Source organism: Bubalus kerabau, chromosome 6, assembly GCF_029407905.1.
Source record: "Bubalus kerabau isolate K-KA32 ecotype Philippines breed swamp buffalo chromosome 6, PCC_UOA_SB_1v2, whole genome shotgun sequence".
Classification (NCBI taxonomy): Eukaryota; Metazoa; Chordata; class Mammalia; order Artiodactyla; family Bovidae; genus Bubalus; species Bubalus kerabau.
Window position 1 is genome coordinate 14,497,928 of NC_073629.1, and position 24,599 is coordinate 14,522,526.

At 46.6% G+C, this 24,599-nt stretch overlaps 1 protein-coding gene across 8 annotated transcripts in view; it reads left to right on the forward strand.

Moving 5' to 3' along the window:
- Positions 1-24,599, forward strand: part of ARHGEF11 (Rho guanine nucleotide exchange factor 11) — a 118,064-nt gene that overhangs the window by 66,285 nt on the left and 27,180 nt on the right. For 5 of the 8 annotated variants that reach the window (XM_055583914.1, XM_055583920.1, XM_055583917.1 and 2 more), the window contains exons 2-15: positions 2,792-2,824; positions 4,336-4,424; positions 5,401-5,499; positions 8,410-8,459; positions 8,816-8,873; positions 9,452-9,630; positions 10,476-10,547; positions 15,767-15,886; positions 17,762-17,807; positions 18,378-18,454; positions 19,569-19,706; positions 23,045-23,119; positions 23,294-23,395; positions 24,461-24,559. In XM_055583914.1, coding sequence (XP_055439889.1) covers positions 2,792-2,824; positions 4,336-4,424; positions 5,401-5,499; positions 8,410-8,459; positions 8,816-8,873; positions 9,452-9,630; positions 10,476-10,547; positions 15,767-15,886; positions 17,762-17,807; positions 18,378-18,454; positions 19,569-19,706; positions 23,045-23,119; positions 23,294-23,395; positions 24,461-24,559 — 1,237 coding nt within the window. The remainder of the gene's footprint in view (positions 1-2,791; positions 2,825-4,335; positions 4,425-5,400; positions 5,500-8,409; positions 8,460-8,815; positions 8,874-9,451; positions 9,631-10,475; positions 10,548-15,766; positions 15,887-17,761; positions 17,808-18,377; positions 18,455-19,568; positions 19,707-23,044; positions 23,120-23,293; positions 23,396-24,460; positions 24,560-24,599) is intronic. The other 3 variants (XM_055583921.1, XM_055583922.1, XM_055583919.1) reach the window with 2 other exon arrangements.

Here is a 24,599-nt window from a genome sequence, read left to right on the forward strand (position 1 = left end):
CATCTGCAACTCTCAAATGGGAAAAAGTGTATAATCATAAAAAGATAAAGCAAGTGTGACAAATGTTGATTGGTGAACCTAGATGAAGGGTACGTAAGTATTCATCATGCTGCTCATTTAACTTTAATATATAAGTTTGAGATTCTTCCCAGAAAATATTGGGGTAAAACAAATGCGAGCTTCAGTGGCCAGGGAAGGCTTCACAGAATCAGGGCCATTTGACCAGAGCCTTGAAAAGGTAGAAGTGAAGAGAAGGGATGGAGGCCATGATACAGCAGAGGCAAGAATGAGTGCAGCATCTTCTAAGATCCAATGGAGGCAGGACAAAGTGAACAATAAGAGTGAATTTGAAAGGGTGCTTGGATCCACTTGATGAAAAGCCTTTAATAGTAGGTGACACACATATCTGATCATATAGAGAGTAATAAGGGAAATCCTAGGTTCTTGATCTGAGGGGACCCAAAAAAATAGTGTTTGGGAAAGTTAGTCCATTGTGGTAGAATACTGGAGGAACTGGAGAATGAAAACAAGAGCTGTTTTTTCCTTCTTATTCTTCTTCTTTTTTTTTTTTTTTTTTAGTAATTTGAGGCAATGGACATATGTCTTAAAGTGACGGATAGCAATGATAATGAAAAGGAAGGAGCAATTCTGGGAAAATGTAAAAGGTCTTAACAGTCGCTGTAACTGACTGGACAAATATGGGGCTTAATGAGAAGTTGGATCAGAAGATCTGTCTCAGTGATGCCATTTAAAGGGCCACAGATTTGGGGGAACTTCTCTGCTTTCCTGGGCTTCCTATGTTCCCATCGGATTTAGGCTGATTGGAGTCTGATCTCTGCTGCTAAAGTTTAATGGGAATGTCATCAGAAAGGGGGGAACCTGCATGATAGTCTTGATCTGCTGATATAAACATTTCTTCCTCCTCTAATTCTAATTCTTCCTTTAAGCTCTAAAAGAGGAGGAAAAAACCCTGCACCTGTTACAATTATGTTGTAATCCCCCTCGTCCTCCGCTGTCTCCGCCCTATGCAGTGACTCTTTTTTTTTGAGAGGAACTTTCCATGGCTGCTGAAATGATCCTTGTCTTTGCCCCAACAGTCCTTTACAGCCAGGTGCATAAACCTTGGCCTAGAGTGCCCTTAGTTATGTTGAACAGTTCACAACCCAGCCCAAATGCAAAACCAAACCAGGTTAAATTACCAGACCGTTCCTTCTAAGCTTTAATGTGGGCATAGGAAACCAGTCTCTCACAGAGCCGAGCAGAACCAGGCAAGGAGGAAGCCCAAGCTGTCCTAGGATGGGATGGGTTTTCTCCTGAGGTAGTGAGCAGGGAGGAGTTCAGGCCCGTTCTGGGTAACCCAGTGGTGGGATGTGATGGATCTGGCCGAAGACAGCAGACGAGCAGCTGGAAGAAAAGACCTTTAAAAGTTTATTCTGCGAATCCCTCACTGCTGCGGGAAGTAGCTCTGCCCCTCAGCGTTTGCACTGAAGTTCCGTATGTCTGCCTCATCCATTACCTGCAAGCGACTGCGTCTCACTCACTTTTGTACCCCTAGCGCCAGCGCAGTATCTAAAGCAGCACTGTCCAACAGAACTTTCTTCAGCGAAGGAACTGTTTTATTCTGCACTATTCTATAAGGTAGCCACCAGCTGAAGTACAACTGAGAAACTGAACTGTAAATTTTGTTTTAAATTTACATATCTGTGTGGCTAGTGGCTATTGTATTAAATAACAGAGGTTTGGATTCTAAGACTTTCTCTCCCCCATTTTATTGAGATCTAATTGATATATAGCACTACCTAATTTTAAGATGGACAGCATAAGGACTTGACACCCACGTATTGCAAAATAATTACCACAGGGATCTTCCCTGGTGGTCTAGTGGCTAAGACTCCATGCTCCAAATTCAGGGGGCCTGGGTTCAACCCTGGTCAGGAACTAGATCCCCCATGCAGCAACTAAGACCACCCCTCCACGCAGCCACAATTAAATAAAACGATTACCACAGTAAGTTTAGCCATCATTCATAGATTCTAGGACATTTACTTAATGATAAGCTAAGTTGAATCTTTACCTTGGATGAGGAGGTGGAGGTCAGGGCGGGGCATGATAGAGTAGAATAATTTGAAGACAGCCAGAAGTTGTAGCTTCTGGAAGTTTGCCTTCTTGTCTGGTTGACAGGTATAGTAATGGGGAGTAGAGCAGAAGGAACATCGAGGAGGAAGGAGCAGTGTGTGCCACACATGACATGAGGCGCAGGAGCCAGAAACCACGGCAAGTGAGAGAACGGGAGAGTGGGGACCAAACAGGACGGCGCGCTTGCCGTGCCAGGCGTGGGGAGTGCTGACCGACAAGACCGCCGTGACCTGATGGACCTTACTGCCCAGAGACAGACGAACAAGCGGTCGCACTGGGTGTTCCCACTGCAGTTAGGATAGGCACTGGGAGCTGCGGAGACGGTGGAGGGGCTGCCTAACTAGCACTCCCTGTTCACTGCTGCATCTGTGACCTTTCTCCCAGGTGCAGTGGTGAAACTCTGAAAGGTTTCAATCAGCAACAGGGTGCAGGCAAATCTGCAGTTCAGTAAGCTGGATCTACTGTACTGTGGCCAGCTTCCACCCCTGGGTTCTTCTTAGCTTGCTAGTGGTTTTTCTTTTGAACCAACTGTCTCCAGTGTCTTGTCTGGTTTATGTCTTGTTTTGTTTTCCTTTCTTCCTCTTTTCCTGCGTCACTCTCTCCTGGGCCCCACGCTTTTCTTCTTCCTTGATGTCCTTCTGTCTCTGATCCAAAGATCAGCCAGTAAAAAGCAGTCTCACCTGTCCAGGTAAGTGGGGTGCCAGGGTGAGGGGGGAGGAACCACCCCCTTTTATATGTAAAAGTTACGTACTTGTATTGTATGTATTAGTTGAATAGTTAATACTTTCACATGACTTAGAGTTTAAACGGTAACAAATGAGAAGATAATCGAAAGAGTCCAACTCCATCCCTTTCCCTGGCAGTTTTCTCCCTCAGCGGCAGCCAGGGATATACGTTTCTTTTGTACCCTTCCAGAGAGATTTTGCATGTATTATATATAGATGTAAACAAACATATAAGCAAATCATTTTCTTCTCTCCTACCATCTACATAATTCTGCATCATGTTTTTTCAATCAACAATGTTTCTTGAAGACCATTCCTTGTCATATATAAAGAGAACCCTCATTCTTTGATAGACTGAAGGCTGTGTCATTATATTGATATCCTGCAGTTTATTTAACCAGTCACCTGCCGCGAACACTTAGATTCTTTGCACTGTTTTGCCTCCGCACAAGGGCCTCCGTGAAGACCCTTTTACATAGTCATTTGCTGGATATGGCTAGGAGACGCCCTCTGGAGGGGCAGCAACTATTGATTAGGAACTGGCAGCTCAGACACTTTTCTAAAAAGGAGAGGCATAGTAAAGATCTGAGCTTCTCCTTTTCCTGCAAGGCCCTGTTATTAGATCTGGTTTGGTGACCCCTGGTACTTTGAGATTTTAGGGCTGTAATAGTTTCTAAGCAGGATGCCCTAAGCTGGCTGTAGAAATGGGATTGGAATATACCATCAAACAGACCCGATTTCTGTTCTCTGTGGTACACACAAAATAAATGGAATCTCAGAAGCTTGGGTGATGACCATTCTACTCCGCCTTTCTAGAAAAGGGTTCAAATTGCCAGTTATCCAACAGGTGAAGTTGCCAGTTACCCAGCTAAAGGCCTGGTCATCCTCCTAGAGACACTTGTTTTGGAGAGGGATGAGGAGCCAAAGCTAGAGTGAGGGCGAGTGTCTCTGCTCCCGCCCCTTCCGTCCTCAGCTGTGCCCTGCAGGCCTGTGTGTGTTTTTGACCCTCCCATCCTTGGCTTGCAGTCTCCTCTTCCTCGCAAATCATTGCCTAAAACTAACTAGCTGTTTGTTTTTTCCTGTCTTTTTCTCGCATTCATTTTCTCCGCCGCGTCCGTTCTGTTCCATCAGCCCCATTGCAGCCTGGTAAGACCCACCACGCGTGTGTCTGTGCACGCCCTGTTCTTGCTGTTGTCTCTTTGTCTCCTGACTCCAGGCAGGGCTATTTCCCTTGACGCCTTGCTGGGTATTAAAGAGATCATATCTGCTCTGCCCACCTAGCATTCCAGATAGGTGGTATTGCCTGTGGTGCAGACGTGGCCAGTCTCCCACCAGATGGAGCGGGGTACAGAGTGAGAGGGTCAGTCTCTTGTTACCCAAGACTCAGGGCCCCTGTCGACAGAGCTTCCTTCTGCTACGAGGGTGGTCCCTCCCTGCCCAGTTCATTGATGTGCTTTTCTTACTCTTTCTCCAGGTTAAGTAGCCTGTCTTTGGGAGATTCAGCACCTGAACGCAAGTCCCCTTCTCACCACCGCCAGCCCTCTGACACATCTGAGACAACAGGTAACCTTCTCAGGGCATCAACACATAGGCACAGAGGTGTTCACCCAGACAGACAGATCTGCATACCCTAGATACAAGACGACTTAGCCTTTATATTGAGCTCATGATGTGCACGAGGCATTGTGTTATGTGTTTTTACCGATTGTCTTATTCAGTCCTTTTATCAGTGGTAGAAAGTAGATTTTATTATCCCTCTTTTACAGATGAGGGAGCTGAGACACAGAGTGGTTAAAAAATTTTCCAAGTGTGCAAACTTGTAAGAGACAAAACCAGGACCTGAAACCAGTGGGGTTGTAGCAACTGGAGCTCGTGCTTTCTCCATTACAGAAAACAGTATCTAATACACGCCCACAGTGCACAGGATCTCATACGTGCCCACAGGGATGGAGTCTGCGGGCAGTTACAGCCTGGCTTTCTTTTTCCCTACGTCCTGTGTGTGATTGTGGCAGAAAGGGTTTTCTCTAGTCGTTTATCCTTCCCTGCATTTTGGCACAGGCCAGCCCTCAGTTGCCCCCATGAGTTATCCATCTCTGCAGAGGCAACGCACACTGGTGACCCACCTTCTGTATTCACTGAACGTGATTTAATGGAAAACTTCCAGGGTCACTTAGGCTTCGGTCCCGGGGTTGCTTCTCTGAGACACTAGTCTTCAGCCTGGCGTTGGCCAGGCCCCTTTTTTGTCCAGTCCCACTCAAACAAGCCTAAAAAGAGAAACGTACACAAGAGAGACAAACACCTCCACACCTCAAGAAGGGAATTTCTTGTGTAGAATACAGAGTAGGCGACAGGGTTTTGTCGATTGCTGAGAAAGGCTTGCATTGCAAGAGTGTGTTTGGACAGGCTGTCTAGGGAATCCGGAAAGGCTTTCTGGAGGGAGAACCGCACTAGGGCTCTGCTTGTTTGGCCCTGGCTCGTGTGCCCTGACTTCCCAGTGACAGGCCAGCTGAAGCCCCTTGTCCTTCGCCCCTCCTGCCAGGTCTTGTTCAGCGCTGCGTCATCATCCAAAAGGACCAGCATGGCTTCGGCTTCACAGTCAGCGGGGACCGCGTCGTTCTGGTGCAGTCTGTGCGGCCTGGTGAGTGTTGTGTCCCCCTCGCCAGCAGTGGACAGTTCTTAGAAAGTCACCGTGGATGTGACAGTGCCTTAGGACTTGGAGAACTTGCATGTGCTTTACTAGAGGCCTGGGTGTCCTGTGGCATGCATGGTTCATTCTAGAATTGCTTCCCTGGACGCATCTGGGGAAGCCTCTACAATACTAAGCATTTCTAGGGCTCACACTCTGGGCTTGATTTCCCTGTTGGAATTGTGAAAAAGGCAAAATAGCCCTCAGGTCATCAGGCAGGTGCCTGACTGCCCTCCAGGGGAGCTCCTTGTCCCAGGTTGGAAGATGCCATGGAGAAATCAAAGACCTACTTTCTTCTTCCCGCCTTCACATGACCTCGCTCCAAGCACAGATGGTTACTGTGCTGCAGCCTTCTCAGTTGAGGCAGGCACTCTGTTCCAGATGTCACACTAAGTAATAAATGACTGAAAGATGTATGTTGGACAGTACACAAGAAGAAGGGGTACTTGGAAGGTTGTGTTGAGCTAGTTTGTTCGAAGCATAGTATCTCCCTTCTCATTAGTTTGGGGAGCCTTCTTAGAAGAAAATCGGATTTCAGGAGTAGTTTGAAAGATGGCCATAGAGAACACGTTTACGAGATGGGAGTTTGGTGGGAAGAGAGTAGAGAGTGGGAGGACATTGTAAGCAAATCAGTTGTGTATGGAAAAGCTTCAGGTATTTCAGAGCTCTGTAATGTCCGGTGGTAGAATCACTGTTGTTAAGTGACCCAGATTGAAAACTATGAGCAGGAAGGAGATGGGAGTGGCGAAGAATATGAGGCAAATATCTCTAAAAAGAGTGAACCTCATTGTAGCAAATGGGATTGGGCCTGGCAGCATGGTACATCCCAGGCAGGAAGAAGAGTACAAGGAAAGGGGTAGGTAACTGGCCAGCACTTTCCTACTAAGTAGAGTGCAAAATGGAAAGGATATGTGCTTTACTTAACTTTGGAAAAAATATTTGGAATTTATTTATGTGAAAGGTGAAAAGAGAATTTCAAATTCATGACCAAAATGAGGTATGTGGGCCATACGAGGATATAAATAATTAGCACTCCTTATGTTTGGGAGTTAACTTTTATCAGGGGGAGGTTTGCTTTTCATATCCTAGGGTAGAACTCTGAAAAGAAACTTCTTCTTTGCTTCCGTATTCTCTCGAGGTTCCTGGACTCGGGTGAGAGAGCGAGTGGGACTGCCAGTAACTTGTACTTTGCCTCTGTGATCTCTTTGATACAGAATGTATGAGGATCCCCTCCAGTGAATTATGAGTTCAGGGCTCCTCCAATTTTTACCCCCCTCTTAGGCCTGAGCAGAGTCAGACTCAGAGAGGAAAGAACAAAAGGATGGCTTGCAGTGAAATATGAGTTTTGGAAAATATGTGTATGAATGTGTATTTTGGGCAGGAGAGAGGAAGAGACCTCATTTGGATTGGCATCGAAATCACAAGAGTAACAACGCAGTTGTTATTATCTTTTCCAGATTGTAGGCTTCTCAGGTCACTGTTTCTCCAAGTGCAGTCTGTGCTCTGCTCCATCAGAATCACCTAGGCCCTTAGGATGATTGAAATCCTCATTCCAGGGCCCAAGTCCCGAAGCACTGGATCACCCTCTGACAAGGGGGCCAAGGAATATGCTTTCTGACAAATTCTTCTGGTGATTCTCATGCTTACTGAAGTCTATAACTTCTTCTCTAATTCCTTTACTCTGGAAAGTTTAAATTTTTTTTAATCACTAAGTTATTAGTGTTTCATGCATTCAGGCAAAATCACTCTTCCCCTCCACCTTTAATTTCTAGATGACAGTGTGAAAGAGAGTTTTCAAGCTAGTACTTCCCCACAAATAGCACACTTTGGATCAGGCAGTCTGGGTCCCAGTGCTGAAAAGCAAATTGGAATGCAGTCGTCACTGTAATTTCTCTTTCTGGACTGGAAGCATGTAGATGCGCTTTGCGGGGGTTTTGTTTTGATCAGACGAATGCCACTTACGGATTTAATGATCATCGGGGTAAATTTACAAAAATCATAGTTTTTATGCTTCTCATGAAGCATAAGTGTTTCCTGTGCTTTCTGAGTACTACTTAACTCATTTAAAACTACATTTTGCCCTCCATATCCGTGAGTTTCGAATCTGAGAATTCTACATCCCTAGATTCAACCAACTGTGGCTCAAAATTTCCATCTGCAGTTAGTTCAATCAAATGTGAACCCGGAAGGTATTGTACTATGCCGTTTTAAGTAAGGCACTGAGCATGTGCAGGAGGTCCTAGAATTAATCCCCAGTGGCTACCCAGGGACGACTATACATGGTGGTCAGAACCGCTGTGGCTGCAGAACCATTTTTTAACAGAAAATAAAGCAGTGATCATTATCTTCCTTAATGCTAGGAATACCCACAATGTCTTTTATGAACCTCTCAGGGCTTAGGGACCAGGATTTGAAAACTCTTGTTACAATTCTTTTCTCATATTCCTCTTAATAATTACTTCAACAGTTATTTAATACAGTAAACTTGTTCTTCCCACTGGATAATAGAAATAAACTCTTATTTGACCTTGGAACATATCCAGACACATTCAAATAAAGCACACATTGCTCTCCCCGGAGTCCAGCCGTGCTTTTCCGCCAGTGTGGCCTGGCGCTCAGAGAAGTCTGCTTCTGAGCCAGGTGGCGAAAAGAACAGGAGATGGGACCTCGGACAGTCCAGTCCAGCTCAAAGGTAGTTGTGGCACTGGAGCAGAATAGGATACGTACCAGCACGTGAAATACTTAACAGAGGTGAAAAGAGATTTGAGGGGGAAGGTGATCTGGCAGGTTCATGGGTGGAGACTCAGTGACCTCTGGAAAGGTAGTGGGTCTCCACTGACCAGGCCTTCTGCTTCCTCACAGGAGGTGCAGCCATGAAAGCCGGTGTGAAAGAAGGTGACCGGATCATCAAAGTGAGTGAAGTTCCCTCCCTGGGCGATGCCCCCCCCACTGCCGGCGGGGAAGGGGAGTGCAGGGTCACTTCCTTGGCCTGTCCTGTACACTTGCATTTTCATAGCACCTGTCATCAGCCACTGACCAGGAGGCTGGTACCGTGAGAATGAGTAGTATACCATGACAGAGAGTGGGGACTAAGACAGCTGGGTTCCGTATTGTAGGCCCTTCTTGACTGTGACTAAGATCTATAACAAGTTTTACTATACTAAAGAGCCCTGATAAACGGCTCCCTAAAGAAGTGGCTTTGACCTAGGAAAACGATCCCCTAGTCTTCCACTGCCATTACTCATTCACGTCATTTGTCCCCCAACAGGTGAATGGCACCATGGTGACCAATAGCTCACACCTGGAGGTGGTGAAGCTCATCAAATGTGAGTTGGAAAGAGGTGACAATGAAAGAAAGTCGGGGAGCAGATGCACGGGGGGCACAGGGGGAAGCAGGCCTGTTGACCCAGCAGGGTTCCTCTGTAGACGCGGGAGGTGGCTAAAGTCTTTAATCTTGGCCTGATCGTCATAGACTGCCACGGTTCCCTCCTGTCATTTCAGGTGGAGACGCTATTAATATCTCATCCGACACGTTTATTTTTCTACCCATCTTTGCACTACCTTTTAGATCATGTTCTACTAAGACCAGGTCTCACTCAAATACCACTCACTCCCCTCTCCCAGTCCTGGGAAACAAGGGACTGAGCAGGCAGCTCCCAAGTAGTTGTGGGTGGGGTTTTGGTTGAGGCCTCTGCCTGAGGAAAGGGAAGGAAAGGAGCCTTGTGCTGGTGCAGGATGGAAGGACAGGAATTAGAGAACAGGTGGGGCATTAACCGTGAGGAGAACTTTACCTGCAGAATTACAAACTTAATGGAAGGCGAGGGGAGAACTGCCTCCTTTGTGCCTGAGTGTCTGCTGTTGCAAACAGCACCACTTGAGCAGCCCTCTGTTTGTCTTCCTCCAGCTGGGGCCTATGTTGCTCTCACCCTCCTGGGCTCTTCGCCTTCATCCGTTGGTGTCTCTGGGCCCCAGCAGGACCCAGCCCCAGCAGGAGCTCCCCGAGTCACCCCGGTGGTCCCCCCACCGCCACCTCCTCCACCTCTGCCACCTCCACAGCGCATCACAGGACCCAGACCTCTGCAGGTAATAGTCCCCCTGCTTCTCTCCTCATTCTGGTGTCCCTTTGAAGAGCTGCCCATTGGAATGGAACCAGGTTAAATTGAATGGCATGCCAGTAGCAAGAGACAAGAAAAAGAACTATATAAAGGCCATCAAAAAAGTGGAACAAAATGAGAACTACATTAAAAGGGCGTTTCAAGCCGTAGTGTCCTATTTCCATGTAAGTGCATATGCTGTTTATCAGGCAGCAGCATGCAGTGTGTTTCCTGTGTGTGTGCAGGACTCTAAGGAGGCCCTTCGAGAGTGTTCCTCTCCATCAGAGCAAGGGTGCACACCTCCAGGCATGGTCAGAGGAGTCTATAAAGACTGTTAACAGTCACTGTTGCAAAGGTGTGGAATAAGTCAAGGAGTAAAGGAGAGGCTTCCTGGGGAAAAAGAAGGCCTGGAGGAATGAAATATGGAGCCCAGTCTATAGGGGAGAGAGTCAGGAAAGAGCAAGACTAGTAGGGGGAGAACCCAAGGACCAGGATAACCTGTGTGAGGAGTTAAAAAAGGACTAGAGGCAGAGAGTAATAGGGAACAGGATTTTCCGATTGGAAAGAAGACTAACCTGCAAGTCCTGGAAGACTTTAGAGAGCAATTTGATACCAGATGTGATTATAGTCAGGGTTTCTAGGAAGTTAGGAGTGAAATCAAAATAAGATCTTATGTTTATTGAGCTCCAGTGAGTTAGTAAGTGTTATACAAAACATTCTTACCACCCAGGCTGTCGCGTCATAGCTTTCCTTGCCTGGGACTCACCTGGAGGAGGAGAATAAAGCTACTGATTGGGCCCCAACTCTCACCACTGTCATGTTTTCCACTCTTAGGATCCCGAATTTCAAAAACATGCCACCCAGATCCTTAGGAATATGCTGAGACAGGAGGAAAAGGAATTACAGGTAAGGTGACTGTTGAGGGTAGACTGGCCATTGCCTTCATGAGATAATACTTTATCAAAGCAATCTACCAAAGCGTACAACTTAATCTGCAGGCCATATGCTATCACAGGAAAACCTTACTGTCAAACCTCAGGACCTCTAAAGAATTGTCACAGGCCAGTGGAATTTGTTAAAGCAGAATTTGACTGATGCAGAGAGATTTCCAGGCCTGGGCAATGATGTGCAGGGAGAACAAGAAGTTTAATTTGGCTGGAAGGAAACGACCAGATTCCAGTAATAGCTGTGGCTTACAGCGAGCTCCTGGCCCCTCATTTCAGTTCTGTTGTGCCCACTGTGTATAAACCATTGCTTTAATTCCTAAAAGATGAGAAAGTTCTTGCCCTCAACAGGTTTACAATCTCATGGGGAAAATTCATATTACAGCAGGAAAGAGAGTGGGAGGGACAGGAAAGAGAGCAGATTATTATTATTAATTAATAATGGGAGATGTAAGGGAAACTTCACTGAGAAGATTGTATTTCAGCTGGGCCTTGAAGAGTAGGGCTTCAGTAAGCAAAAGAGATGGGGAAGAGAATGCTGAGAATGGACAGCATAGCTCCAAGGCACCAAGACATGAAAATATACTCATTTACTTAACAAACATTAAGTTCCTGCTGTGTGCTAGATACTGTGTGTGCCGCAGTGGAGCTGGGGACAGGTGCTAGGGACGAAGGTTGCAGTGGTTATAAAGATAAGTGAGAGATGAACCTTTCCTTTAAGGAGTTTATAATCTAGTAGAATATCAATGGATGGGTGAAGGAAGAGTTGCACTGCAGTATAATAAGTGCTGATACTAATGTCATAGAGTAATCAAGACGGTGTGGTACTGATATAAAGATAGGCCTGTAAATCAGTGAAATAGAATTCAGAGTCCAGAGGTTAACCCAGACATCTGTGGTCAGTTGGTTTTTTTAAAAGTGTCAAGATAGTTCAGTGAAGAAAGAACAGTCTTTTCAACAAATGGTTCTGGGACAGCAGGATATCTGTGCAAAGAATGAGTTTGGAATCTTTCTTCACACAGTAAATAAATTTAAACACAGTAATAAAATTTAAGTCAAAATGGATCAAAGACTTAAATATAAGAGTTAAAACTATTTTTAAGAACTATAAAACTCTTAGTAGAAAACATGGGTATGTATTCCTTGATAAACCGCTTGGACTAGATAGTGGTTTCCTCCCTGTGGCACCAAAAGCATAAATAACCAAAAAAAAAAAAAGAAAAGATAAATCAGACTTCATCAAAATTAAAAGCTTTTGTGCATCAAAGGACACCATCAAGAAAGTAAAAAGACAACCACAGAATAGGAGGAAATATTTGCAGCTCATATAGGTCTCAGTTCATTTCAGTTCAGTTGCTCAGTCGTGTCCAACTCTTTGCGACCCCATGGACTGCAGCACGCCAGGCCTCCCTGTCCATCACCAAATCCTGGAGTTTACCCAGATTCACGTCCACTGAGTCACTGATGCCATCCAACCATCTCATCCTCTGTCGTCCCCTTTTCCTCCCACCTTCAATCTTTCCCAGCATCAGGGTCTTTTCAGACGAGTCAGTTCTTTGTATCAGGTGGCCAAAGTGTTGGCGTTTCAGCTTTAACATCAGTCCTTCCAATGAACACTCAGGACTGATCTCCTTTAGGATGGACTGGTTGGATCTCCTTACAGTCCAAGGGACTCTCAAGAGTCTTCTCCAACACCACAGTTCAAAAGCATCAACTCTTCAGCGCTCAGCTTTCTTTATAGTCCAACTCTCACATCCATACGTGACCACTGGAAAAACCATAGCCTTGACTAGATGAACCTTTGCTGGCAAAGTAATGTCTCTGCTTTTTAATATGCTGTCTAGGTTGGTCGTAACTTCCCTTCCAAGGAGTAAGCGTCTTTTAATTTCATGGCTGCAGTGATTTTAGAGCTCAAAAAAATAAAGTCTGCCACTGTTTCCACTGTTTCCCCATCTATTTGCCATGAACATATAGGTCTAGTACCTGAATATATAATAGATACTTAAAAATCAACCCAGTTTAAAAGTTAGCTAAGAATTTGAATAGACAGTCCAATAAAGAAGACATACAAATGGCCAGTAAACACATGAAAAGATGCTCAGTATTGTTAGTCATTAGAAAGAGGCCAACCAATGCTTTGAGATACCACTGCACACCCACTTGGATGTCCAGAGCCAAAATAACAGCTGTTGGTGAAAATGCGGAGAAATTGGAGAAATGTTTGTTTATATTTTGTCTACGTATTCACTATCCTTCTCTACTCCCACTGTTAATGTGAAAATGCAAAAATGGTGCAGCCAATTCTTCAAAATGTTAAACAGAAATATGATCTGTCAACTCCATGAACCTAAGTGTATACGCAAGAGAGTTCAAGGCATAGAACCTCTTATGTGAACATTCATAATAACATTTATTAATTGCATAATAGCCAAAAGGTGGAAACCACCCAGATTCTCATTAACTGATGTGTAGATGAACAAAATACGTTCTCTCCATAAAATGGGATATTATTCAGCCATATAAAAGAGTGAGGGACTGATGCATGCTTTGATACGGAAGAATCCTGAAAACGTACCAAGTGAGAGAAGCCAGACACCAAAGGCCACATATTGTATGATTCCATTTTATGTGCAAGTCCAGAAGAGGTAAATCCATAAAAACAGAAAATAAATTAGTGGTTGCCAGGAGATGGAGGAAGGGAGAAACTGGGAGTGACTGCTTTCTTGTAGGGTTGAAGGAAGTGTTCTGGAATTAGATAGTGGAGATGTTTGTACAGCTCTGTGCATATACTAAAAATCACTGAATTATATACTTTAAAATGGTGAATTTATGAGATTTATATGTCGATAATAATTTTTATGTTATTTAAATTATAGAAAGAAGGAATAATTAATTATACAATGATCAGAGAAGGTTCATGAGACGACATTTCAGTTGGGCTCAGTCTGTTTCACTCTGGAAAGTGCTTTGGGCCTTCAGTAACATGATGAACTTGAAGTTTATTCTGAAAGCAGTGGGAATTGATCCAAGGGTTTGAGTAGTGGAGTGATTATATCTTCAAAGCAGTGTTCTTTAGAAAAGTGTAGTAAGTGGATTGACGCATAAGGAGACCTTCTCGGAGGCTGTTACAGTACATAAGAAATTTATCAACTAGAAGGAAAAGTAAAGGAGAAGAAAGAAAAGACAGCCCCAAGTTTGGGTGCCTGGATAGATGGTGACGCCATTGATGGAGTGAGACAGAGGCGAGGAGAAGGATTTAGGGGAAAGAAATGGCGGTCAGCTTTGGATGGACTGAGTTTAAAGCAGCCATGGGAGGTTCAGGTGAAAAGACCATCCTCCAGGCACAGGGAGATAACAAGGATGAACCTCAGAAGAAAAGATTGGATTTTGAAATATTGATAGAGATCTGGGTAGCCTCAGCATACAGGTGGCAGTTGAAATTGGGAACTAGATGATATCACCAAGGACAGAGAAGATGAGAGAGCTGAGGGTGGAATTTCAGAGCTTCTGTGCTTCTGTGACACACTGCATCAACCTCTAAACAGTTGCTGCTGTATTTGTATTTTAATTATTTGTTTGTCCTCCTCTATTGGACTGAGTTCCTGAAGGCCAGGACCATGCCTACGTTGGCATATTCCTCCTCCACAGCTGGCACAGGGCCTGGCATGTGTCAGCTCTCTGTAGAGGTTTGCAGAGCTGAAGGCTCACCTAGATTTAAGAGAGGAGGCAGGGGTAAAGCTACAGCTGCGGGGAGGGGTGCGACCCAAGTCAGTGTCAAGATGAGAAGTCAGAAGGGGGCAGCAGGTTGAGGAGGTGGGTATTTAAAGAGCTCTGGAGAGATGAGGACTAAGAAGAAGCCATGGATTTCAGAAGAGCATGGTAATGGGAGGAGCTAAACTGTGTATGCTGGTGGGCGACTAGAAGACTAAGAAGCCTGGGCTCTACATAGAGACTCCTGCTTGGAAGCTTGTTGGCTGTGAAAGGAAGGAGAAGAGAAGGAGGCGGTGGCTTGAAGACTAATCAGAGTTGATGGAAGGTTTTGGTGTAGTAGTCTGTTTCATTTTAGGACAGGAAGCTTGAGCTTTTTTCTAGGGTGAAGGGAAGGAGCCATTAGAATGAGGAAACTTTGAGGATATGTAAATGATGCCCAAGAGGAGCCCGAGGCTGTTGGAGGCCCTAACCCTGTACAGGGATTAGCCGGAGTTTCTCTTCTAGGGCAAAGGGTAAGGGTAGCTGCGGATGCTTTGAAATGGAGTGAAGTTGGGAACATTCTTACCAGATGATATTATCTGCAGAGACTAAGAGGAGGGCTGAGGGCTTGAGAGGCATGGAGAAGATGAAACAGTAAGTATGAGGGGTCGCGGGGAGCTTCCAGATGAGTATGGAGAAAATGTGCACCCAATGTCTGTGTAACTATTTAACCCACCAGCTTCACTGAGCATTTCCTATTGTAGTAAAATAATAATAGCTGCCGTGCATTCAGTCAAGTAGTTAGGCGCCGGGCCTTCTGCTCAGCACTGTACATACATAATCTCATTCATAGCCTCCATCCATCCCCAGAGGCAGGTACCACGTCTCCATTTGATCTATGAGGACGTAGTCAAGCTTGCCCAGGTCTACACAGCTAGTGAGCAGAGGTGCCAGCGTTCAGAGGCAGGCCTCCCTGACTGCAAAGCCCAAGCTGTGTGCTAAAAGGATGCTAGAGAAGTGTCAGTGGTTCCCAGCTTCAGGGCTGGGGGACAGGGGTGCTGGCTTCCTTGGTCCATGCTTCTTCGTCTCAACTCCTGTGGTTCTCGCTGTGTGTATGTCTCCTCCTTAGCGTTTTCTGTGTGTGCTGGTCTGGCCAGTCACTTAAATACCTGCCTCTTGAGTTGCAGTCAAGGAAGACCTCATTTAGCATGTGGGCCTTAAGAGCAGGTCAGGTCAGGAGCGGCCTTTGTGTCCTGTCTTCTCTGCCATTGCCTCCTGTGGTCTCTTCTCACCACATGTACCTCTTCTTGCTCCTGCATGATGGTGAAATGACACACACCTCCTCAGAGGCAGCAATCTCCTTTCTCTCCCCTTTGTTTCGGGATAACTGCCTACTCTCCCCACTGGTGAGTCGTCCATTCTCTACTAACCGCTCCTCTGCCTTTTCCCCTCCTCCTTGTCCTCCTCGCCCCCCGCCCACCCCACCCCCAGCGTATCTGTGAGGTGTATAGCCGGAACCCCGCCAGCCTGCTGGAAGAGCAGATCGAAGGCGCCCGGCGGCGAGTCACTCAGTTACAGCTGAAGATCCAGCAGGAGACTGGTGGCTTAGTGGTGAGTGACCGCAGGCTTAGCTCCAGGAAGGGCTCCTGCAGGCGGATGGAGGGGAGTGTGAGGGAGCTGCCTAGGATGGAGGCTTCCCGAGTCACACAGGACCCCGGGGCTGAATCAGTGTGTGCTTAGTGTCAGAGGCCAGCAGGTCTTCACTTAGCACCGCAGAGACTGAGCACTGTCCTGACACTTGGGACCCCATGAAAAGGGATAGCCTGTTTCTTGCCCTCCAGCAGCTTATAGTTGCAATGGAAATGGAAAGAAATATGCAGTAAATCAGACTGTCAGCTTTAATTTGCTGATTATCCACCCCCTGCTGGGTAGTTGCCTCATAGCTGATATATATTCCAACACTAATCTTACTCATTATTCATCTGGTAGCTTTTCCTGTCACCTCGCCCTCCAGTAATAGGTCTTCTCAAAGTAACTCGAGCACTTTTAAAAGTCAGCCTAAGTAAAGGGACCCCAGGCAGTTGAGAGGGATCTGTAGCGGCAGCTAACCACACTGTGCAGGAAATCCTAGGGAGGAGACGCTTCTTTATCTGTCCTAGTCAGGGACTTGACGCTTCATTAGTACCTTACTTCTGTCCATCAGGCCTTCATTCTTTGGGTAAATAAGAAGTAACTCTCCGAACACTTTAAGATCTCCAAGAACAATATTTGCCAAAGTCAATAGAAATTATTTGAGGATTATCCATTTTCTTTTTCAGACCATTCAGATCAAACAAGTCTGGGAAACGCAAGCTAAACAAATTTAAACTTTTACTTTCTGGAGAATTTCTCAGTATCACATGGTTGATAGAAGCTCAGGTTTAGGATTTAGACCATCTGGATTCACCTCCCAGCTATAGTGCTCACCAGCTTTAAAACTCTTGGGCAAGTGACTCAGTGATTCCCTGAGAGGGGACTTCCCTGACAGTCCAGTGGTTAAGAGTTCACCTCCCAATGCAGCGAGCGTACAGGTTCAACCCCAGGTCAGGAAGTTAAAATCCCTCATGCCCCGTGGCCAAAAAACCAAAACATGAAACAGAAGCACTACTGTAACAAATTCAATAAAAGTTTTAAAAAATAAAAATAATAATCCCTGGGAGCCTTGGTGTCCTCATGTATGAAATGGAGATACAGCAGGATCTGCCTGATGGCGTTACTGTCAGAATTAAAGGGTGCCCTCAGGACGGGGCCCATGTGTGTCTGCTGCTGCCGCTGCCTCTGTGCTCGTGTGCTGTGTAAGCGATGGGTCTGAAACACTCAGCTTGGAATCTGGGGGTCTGAGCGTCAACCCTTGCTTTATAGTTTACCTGCTGTGTAGCTTGGGCAAGTTACTTAAGATTTCTGGGCTTCTGTTTCCTCATTTATAACATGGGAGTACTATACCTGCCTCCAAGTTGTTTTAAAAAAAATAAATGAGATATAGACAAGAGTGCTTCATAAACAGTAAAGCATTAGCAACATTATTCCCTCCACAGTGGCTGGTCAGCCTCAGGCCAATGCCTGTCAGTCTTCAAAGATGTTTAGAGGCAGAGCTTTGCATCTGCAGGAGCTTTTCATACTCCTTGATGGTTCGGAAGTTCTTTCAGTGACGAGCCCAACTGAGGCAGTAGATGCTTTGAGGTCCAGGGTGAGAAATCAAGTAAGTTTTTAGAATTTTACCACCAGTAAAGCTCCCTTTTCACCATTAGGGGTCACCATTCACCTTAAATTGTACAAATGAAGCAATAGCTCTTCTAACTGGGCATTTGTAAGGCAATGAAGCAGAAGAGGCCACTAATTGTAAGCAGATGTTATCTGCTGAGACTGAGGGAAGGGTTGATTGGAGGAAAACAGTAGGGGGAGAGGTTCACAGCATCTGCCCTCCCTCCGGACCTCTCTTCTTTTTAGGACATACTCCCAGTATATGGTGACACCAGCCAGAGATCGTCGGAAGGTGAGTCCCCTCAGCACCCCTTTTTTCTCTGGCACATCTCTAGTTCACACTTCTTATCTATCATCCCCTCCCTTTGGGGCAAATTCAGGGGGCGGAATACAGTCCCTGCCTCCAAGAAATTAAGTAATAAGAGAAAGCAGTCCAAGTGACAGGGAAACCAATGTATAACCCATAGCCCTGGATAGATAAGTGCCGAGGAGATGCTAGAATGATGGTGGTCTAGACAACAGCGTGCCTGCCAGCACCTGGCAGCTCGGAGCCCAAGAGATGCTGTCATAAGAAGAAATGGATGGGAACCAGAAGAGGGTAGGGATGAGCTGAGGGCTAGGACTTGTTGGGAGGTAGAGCTATGGAGGATTATTCTGGAAGGTGACATGGCCTGGGCACAGGTGTGCGGATAGGTGAATGCTAGGTGTCGAAAGTCTCAGGAGAGCTAAAGGGAAACTGGGAAAGACAGGCCAGTGGCAGCTTCGCCCTCCTGCCCTGGTGGGCACAGGTTCCCAGAATAAAGGCCCTTCTCTCCCCCAGGCCACAGCTCCTTCCTTACCATGTAAACTCTTTCCTTGCCAGGCCGACTCTCTCTGGATTCCCAGGAAGGGGACAGTGGCTTGGACTCCGGCACAGAACGCTTTCCTTCCCTCAGTGAGGTGAGTGCTAAGGCAGGGGTGGGGGAGCCCCGTTTAAAACCACGTGTTCAGTGTTCCTTCTCTGGGCATCGATAGGTTCTCTGCTCACCACATGCACCGAGGCCTCTAGCGTGTCATCTGGGCCCTCTGCTGTAGTTCTAGTTCCAAGGGTTTTAGTTCGGGTCAGATGCATCCTATCTGCAAGATCATCAATCCTGGCTTCTGTTTTATCATAGTCAACTCTGTTATATAGAGTCAGGTGGAGAGAGAGGCTGTAGCATTAATCGTAGCAAGCCTTGTGTCAGTGTGAGAGAGCAGAGACAGAAATTCTGTACAACAGTAACTGGACCAAAAACACATCTCCACCTGGCTGCAGACAGCATCATCTTAGGTGATACAGCAAATCCGGCCTAATCGGAAGTGGCAGCTTCTCTTTCTTAGTCATAGATCTTTTACTTGAACAGCTTGTCTTCTCTGGAGTAGTCAGAAGAGCTTACGGCTTTGGCCTCAAAGGTGGTCTTCTAGGTGTTCTCAGCCTGCATATATTAATTGCAGATATGAACTGGGAATATAAAAATTAGAGTGAAGGAAAGAAGTCATAACAGTGTTATCAAAATATTTACTTAGCCAGCTTAATGAAATAAGTAAGTAATTGAAAACATGTTTAAAACCTGATTTTAAATAATGGTTGGAATTTTATTTCTTTACTGCTCTGCCCGTTTGTGGGAATATGATGAATGTACATGGAAGGCTCAGTATGTCGGAAAGACACCAAGGGCAAGGAGGGTCCTCAGTAATCCGCAGCAGACACCCCCCTGCGGGCTCCACGCCTGGAAGCAGGGGTGCCTAGCGGGCAGTGGGGCGAGGCTGCCTGGGGAAGGCCACATTGCTAACTATCCGATCTTCGGCAAGTCCTGGAGCCCCTCCAAGTCTTAGTTTCTTTGTGCGGGAAGTGGGAGGAATAAGAGCTTCTACCTCTGAGGGCTGTTGTAGGCATCCAGTGAGGTAATACACACCCCAGGGCTAGTGTAATGGCCAGGCACAGAGCAAGTACTACATTTTTATTAGCCGATGAGCAGAGCCCTGGGGATCTTCTGGGCGAGTTTCTGTCTCACAGAGCCCTCTGTTCCTCTAGTCCTTGGTGAATCGGAACTCGGTCCTGTCAGACGCTGGGCTGGACAGTCCTCGCACCTCCCCTGTGACCATGGCCCGCCTGGCGCAGCGCCACCGGCGGCAGGGCTCCGACGCACCAGTGCCCCCCAGCAGCGACCAGGTGGGTGACCAGAGCCACGCTGGGCTTTCTCCTTTCCCTCTTTTCAGAACTGGGCTCCCCGCACATGGCCTTGGATGATCAGACTGAAGCCTGTTTAGAGGGAGACACTGACTGGAGGACAGACAGTGAAGGAAGAACCTGGTATAAATACATACACGGGAGAACGGCTGTCTTGAGTTTTTGTATTCTCTGAAGAGTCAGTGAATACATCTGTAGGGAAATGATGTCCAAGGAGCAGATTGCTGCTCTTTATTTTATTGTCTGTATAGAACAGGAAATAGATTTGTTCAGTGATTCTCCAGAATAGTAATTTTCAACCTTCTGTTTCTTTAGCAAAGTTCCTTTCTTGAGCAAAATCTTATTATTTGGCGCCCTGATATAGAAAACACAGTAAAGCTCACTACCTGGACCTTTTCCTAATCAACCACCCCACTTTGGCCCCCGACCTCAGGAGTACTTCTCTGGAGCCCTAAGGTTCTCCAAAACCTGATTTGAAAGCTATTTCAAGGGTAACTAGGTCCAGGGGGAGATTTCAGGGATACAAGTTTTGGCTCCATGCAAAAAGCTTGCAAAGAATCTGAGCTGTAAGACGATGGAATGGTCTGACTTGAGAGCCAGGGAATTGCCTGTCATTGTTCAGGCAGAAGCTCAGTCATTCCCTGTTAGAGACACTGGCAAGAAAGCTCTGAGTTTTGTAAAGCCTCTTAAAATTCTTTCAAGGTTCTTAAAATTCATCTGCTACCACCGTAATTTTTTTCCATATCCTCATAGTAACTGTGTAATGTTACTTAATATTTTTCTCTATGCTAACTTTTTAAAACTTAAGTTTATTTTTAAAGGAAATCTGCCGTACCTTATATTAAACATCAGACACCATTTGATGCTCTAGTTCTTCCTGTCGAATAGAGTGTAGTTACTTTCAGGTCTTTGAGGGGAAAGCAGGGAAGTGGATTGCGCCTGTATTGAAATGCTTAGTGCACCAGCTGCTGTGCTATTTCCTTTAGGAAAAAAAATTCTAATTTAATTGTCACCACCAGAAAAGGAGACAGGCATGAGAATTTTTATTCAGTGAGAGACTGAGACAGAGAAAGGCAAAGGGACCATCCAAAGACTCAGCTTGCTAATGGCAGCATCAGACTAGAATTTGGTTTTCCTGAGCCCCAGTGCAGAACTGCCTCCTGTCCTGGACGCTCTTTGAAGACCTCTCCCACTTCTGCACACCCTACCCCACCCCACCTTAGTACTGCTACAGGGCCAAGGCAAGGAGGTCAGGCGCACATCCTGTTCTTAAAGGAAGTTTTACTTTAGGCAGCTAATAGGAGCAGGTGTGGAATAATTGGTCTCGGAGTCCTTTTCCTCCTCCTCTGAACTTGTTTCAACTTGGAAAACTATTTAAATTGTTATTTTTGAGTGATAAGAGCACATATAGTATAATTCCAGTTGCTTAATAACAATTTATGTTAGTAAGAACACAGGTGCAAACGTATACCATCCATGAAACTGTCAGCATCTAGCGGGTAGAATCATAGGGAATTCAAATTTTGTTATATAATTCTGCAATATTTAATTTTCTTAGGAAATGGCAACTCACTCCAGTATTCTTGCCTGGAGAATCTCATGGACAGAGGAGCCTGGCAGGTTATAATCCATGGGGTCACAGAGTCAGACGTGAATGAGCGACAGAGCACACACACAGCTACCCCCTATAATGGGTTCAGGATGAGCTACTCAGCCACTGCTTCCCTTGGAAGAGGCTGACACGCTCTTAGATCGAATCCCCAGCAGTTTTCACACGACCTGACTACCACTGCCGTAAAAACCCCAGGTGGCACTAGTGGTAAAGAACCCACCTGCCAAGGCAGGAGACATAGGAGACACAGGTTCCCTCGCTGGTTCAGGAAGATCCCCTGAAGGAGGGCATGGCGACCCACTCCAGTATTCTTGCCTGGAGAATCCCATGGACAGAGGAGCCTGGCGCGCCACAGTCCATAGGGTCGCAAAGAGTCGGACACAACTGAAGTGACTTAGCATGCACACACACATGATAAATAAATTCTGCTTTTACAGTCAGAAAAACTGTAAGGTTTGTAAAAACTTTAAAAAAAATAAATCCTTCTCCCAAACACACCAAAAACTAGTGCTTTCAGATTTCACTAGAGAGCCAAGTAGAGCCAGAAGCAGTCATCCAACACCCCCTGGAAATCCTGGACCTCAGGGGAGTGAGTGTCAGAGGAGAGGAGGATACTCAGGGTGTGTCTGAGGAATACAGGTCCAGCGCATGAGGCCTGACTCGGCAACTTCAAACATGCCTTTATAATTGGGTGCTAGACTCTGATCTCTAGATGTATCCTGAGTCTCTCGTGTTCTATACTCAGTCATTCTGAGCACAGAGTCTAAATATCCAGGAGAACAAAAATGAGTGAGGAGCACTGGGGAGAAACTGTCAGGAGAAGTCTCTCAAGAAGGTGGAATAGGAAGGTATCTTAGACCTGAGAAAAAGGAGGCATGAGAAGTGCCTACTCTAGACGGGTTCCAGAACACAGCCCTCGTTGGGGAATCACTGAATATGAGGGAGAGTAAACTGAGTGAAAAGCATAGTTGGGAGGAGAGCCTTGAGAGCTCAAGTCACCTTTAGGAGAAAGCCTAAAGTGAAGCATCTGAGAAGTGTGCACAGTGTGAAATCTCTCATAGACCTAATTGGTGGCGTAAGAGGGGAGGCTAGAAACCCCGTGCTGAGAAGCTTGCATTTTAGACAGGATGTGGGGGTTTACCACAGATGGTTGAACTGGCTGGGGAAATGATGGCGATGGTGTTGGAAAAGGATCGGCTCCATCCCCTTTCTCTCAGGGAGGCGGAGAGGGACCACAGGGCTCTCCTCCAGCAGAGGCAGAGGGCACCCAGTAACTGGAGGAGCACGTGGAGGCACTGGGTTTGGAGGCTGTGTGTTTGGGGTCGGGGGTGCTGTTGAGGAGAACAACAAAGCCCCCAGCCCACCGGTCGAGCAGGAGCTCTAGGTTCTTACTTTGCAGGCTGGCACTCCCTCCTCGGATCTTTCACAAACAGGAAGTGAGCACTTTCTCTCACTTCCCATCTTCATATGTCATGTGACCAGGCTGCTCTGAGTCTGCTCTGCCCCACCCAGGAGCAGTTGCCTTCCTGCAAGTGAAAATCATTGATTCTGTCCTCTGAGATTTGGGGGAGGTGGTGAGGTGCCAATGTGGAGCAGCCCCGTGTGGCTTTCCTTATCAGCGCTATGCTGTCCCTGAGCAGACTCCACCGCGGAGGCCAGATTCCTGTCCTCTACCCTCTCATGTCTGCAACTTGACTCTCTCCCCCAGGGTGTAGATCAGAGCCCAAAGCCTTTAATTATTGGCCCAGAGGAAGATTATGACCCGGGTTATTTCAACAATGAGGTAACAGTTTCCTGATTTTTCTCCTTTCATCATTCTCTGTCATACCCGTCGCTCTGGACTGGCACCAACGGGGAGGGAGCCACGCTTATCAGGCGGGGACCATGGGAGCTGAGCTGGGGCAGGTAGCGCCCTCCCTCTGCGCCCCCCAGCCCTGCCCATCCTTCTGCCTTCCAGAGCGACATCATATTCCAGGACTTTGAGAAACTTAAGTCGCGGCCAGCTCACCTGGGGGTTTTTCTGCGGTACATCTTCTCTCAGGCGGACCCCAGTCCCCTGGTAAGTTGGAGGTGTCTGTCTCAATTGAATGCCTGCTTGTGCTTGGCCTCTGTCCCTGCGCTCTAGATATGGTCAGTCAGATCCGTAGGCACGACCCGGCATCACGAAGACGAGACAGAATAGAAAAGAAGGGGCAACCTAGGTGAGACGGATTTTGCTGCCAGCTGTATCAATAGCACAGGGAGGAGGAGGGAGGGCTAGACTAAGAAAGCTGTCATTCTGAGTCTGCTTGGAAGAGATGGTCTTTCTGGGTTTTTCGAATGAAGGTGGATACAGATGAATCGTGGGGGGTTTAAAGAGCAGACCTTGTAAATATACAGTGTTGCCACAAGAAAGCTTGGCAGACAGGCAAGGTGATAAAATGTCTTCAGTCTGAAGGTGACGACAAAGGATCGATCGTGAAGGGTGGCGATCAGGGTTCCCGGCGACAGTGCTTTGAGCCAGCAGCCTTACCAGGTTCTGTCATTCTGCTCAGCTGCTCATAAAGGAAGGGAGAGGAAGGAGAGAGACTGGTGTCGTGTTCTCCAGAATAAGCTTCTTGCCCTTGGCACACACTGCTGTCTTTGCTTTCCGGGGCTGTCTCTGTTAGAAGCCGGAGTCAGCATCCGTCTGCTCAGCAGGTGTTCCATGAACACCCACGTGTACGTCCGGAGCGCTCGTATCTCAGGAGCATTCCTGAGGGAAGATGGGGTACAACACAGAGAAACACAGGCCCTTAACAACAACAGATGAGCACGTACGAGACAGAATGTCACGTGTGGACAGGAGTCAGAGTTGGGGAGTGATCGTGTTGGGGGAGGCGTGTGCACACCAAGGGCTGGGAATGATCAACCACAGGTTTCTGAAACACTCTCAGCCAGGGCTTTTCAGCCTCATCACCACTGACCTTTTGGGGTGCTGGCGTGTGCATTGCAGGATCTTAGCTGCATCACTGTACTCCACCCACGAGATGCCAGTAGCAGATGTAACAGTCCAAAATGCCACCAGACATTACTGGGTGTCTCCTGGAGGGCAAAAAGACTCCGGGTTGAGAATCACCACTCGAACCCATTTTCTCTCTCCTAGCTTTTTTACCTGTGTGCAGAAGTTTATCAGCAAACAAACCCCAAGGATTCCCGAAGCTTGGGAAAAGACATCTGGAATATTTTCCTAGAGAAAAATGCGGTAAGGCAGTCATAAATTGGACTACAGTTTTGCTACATTG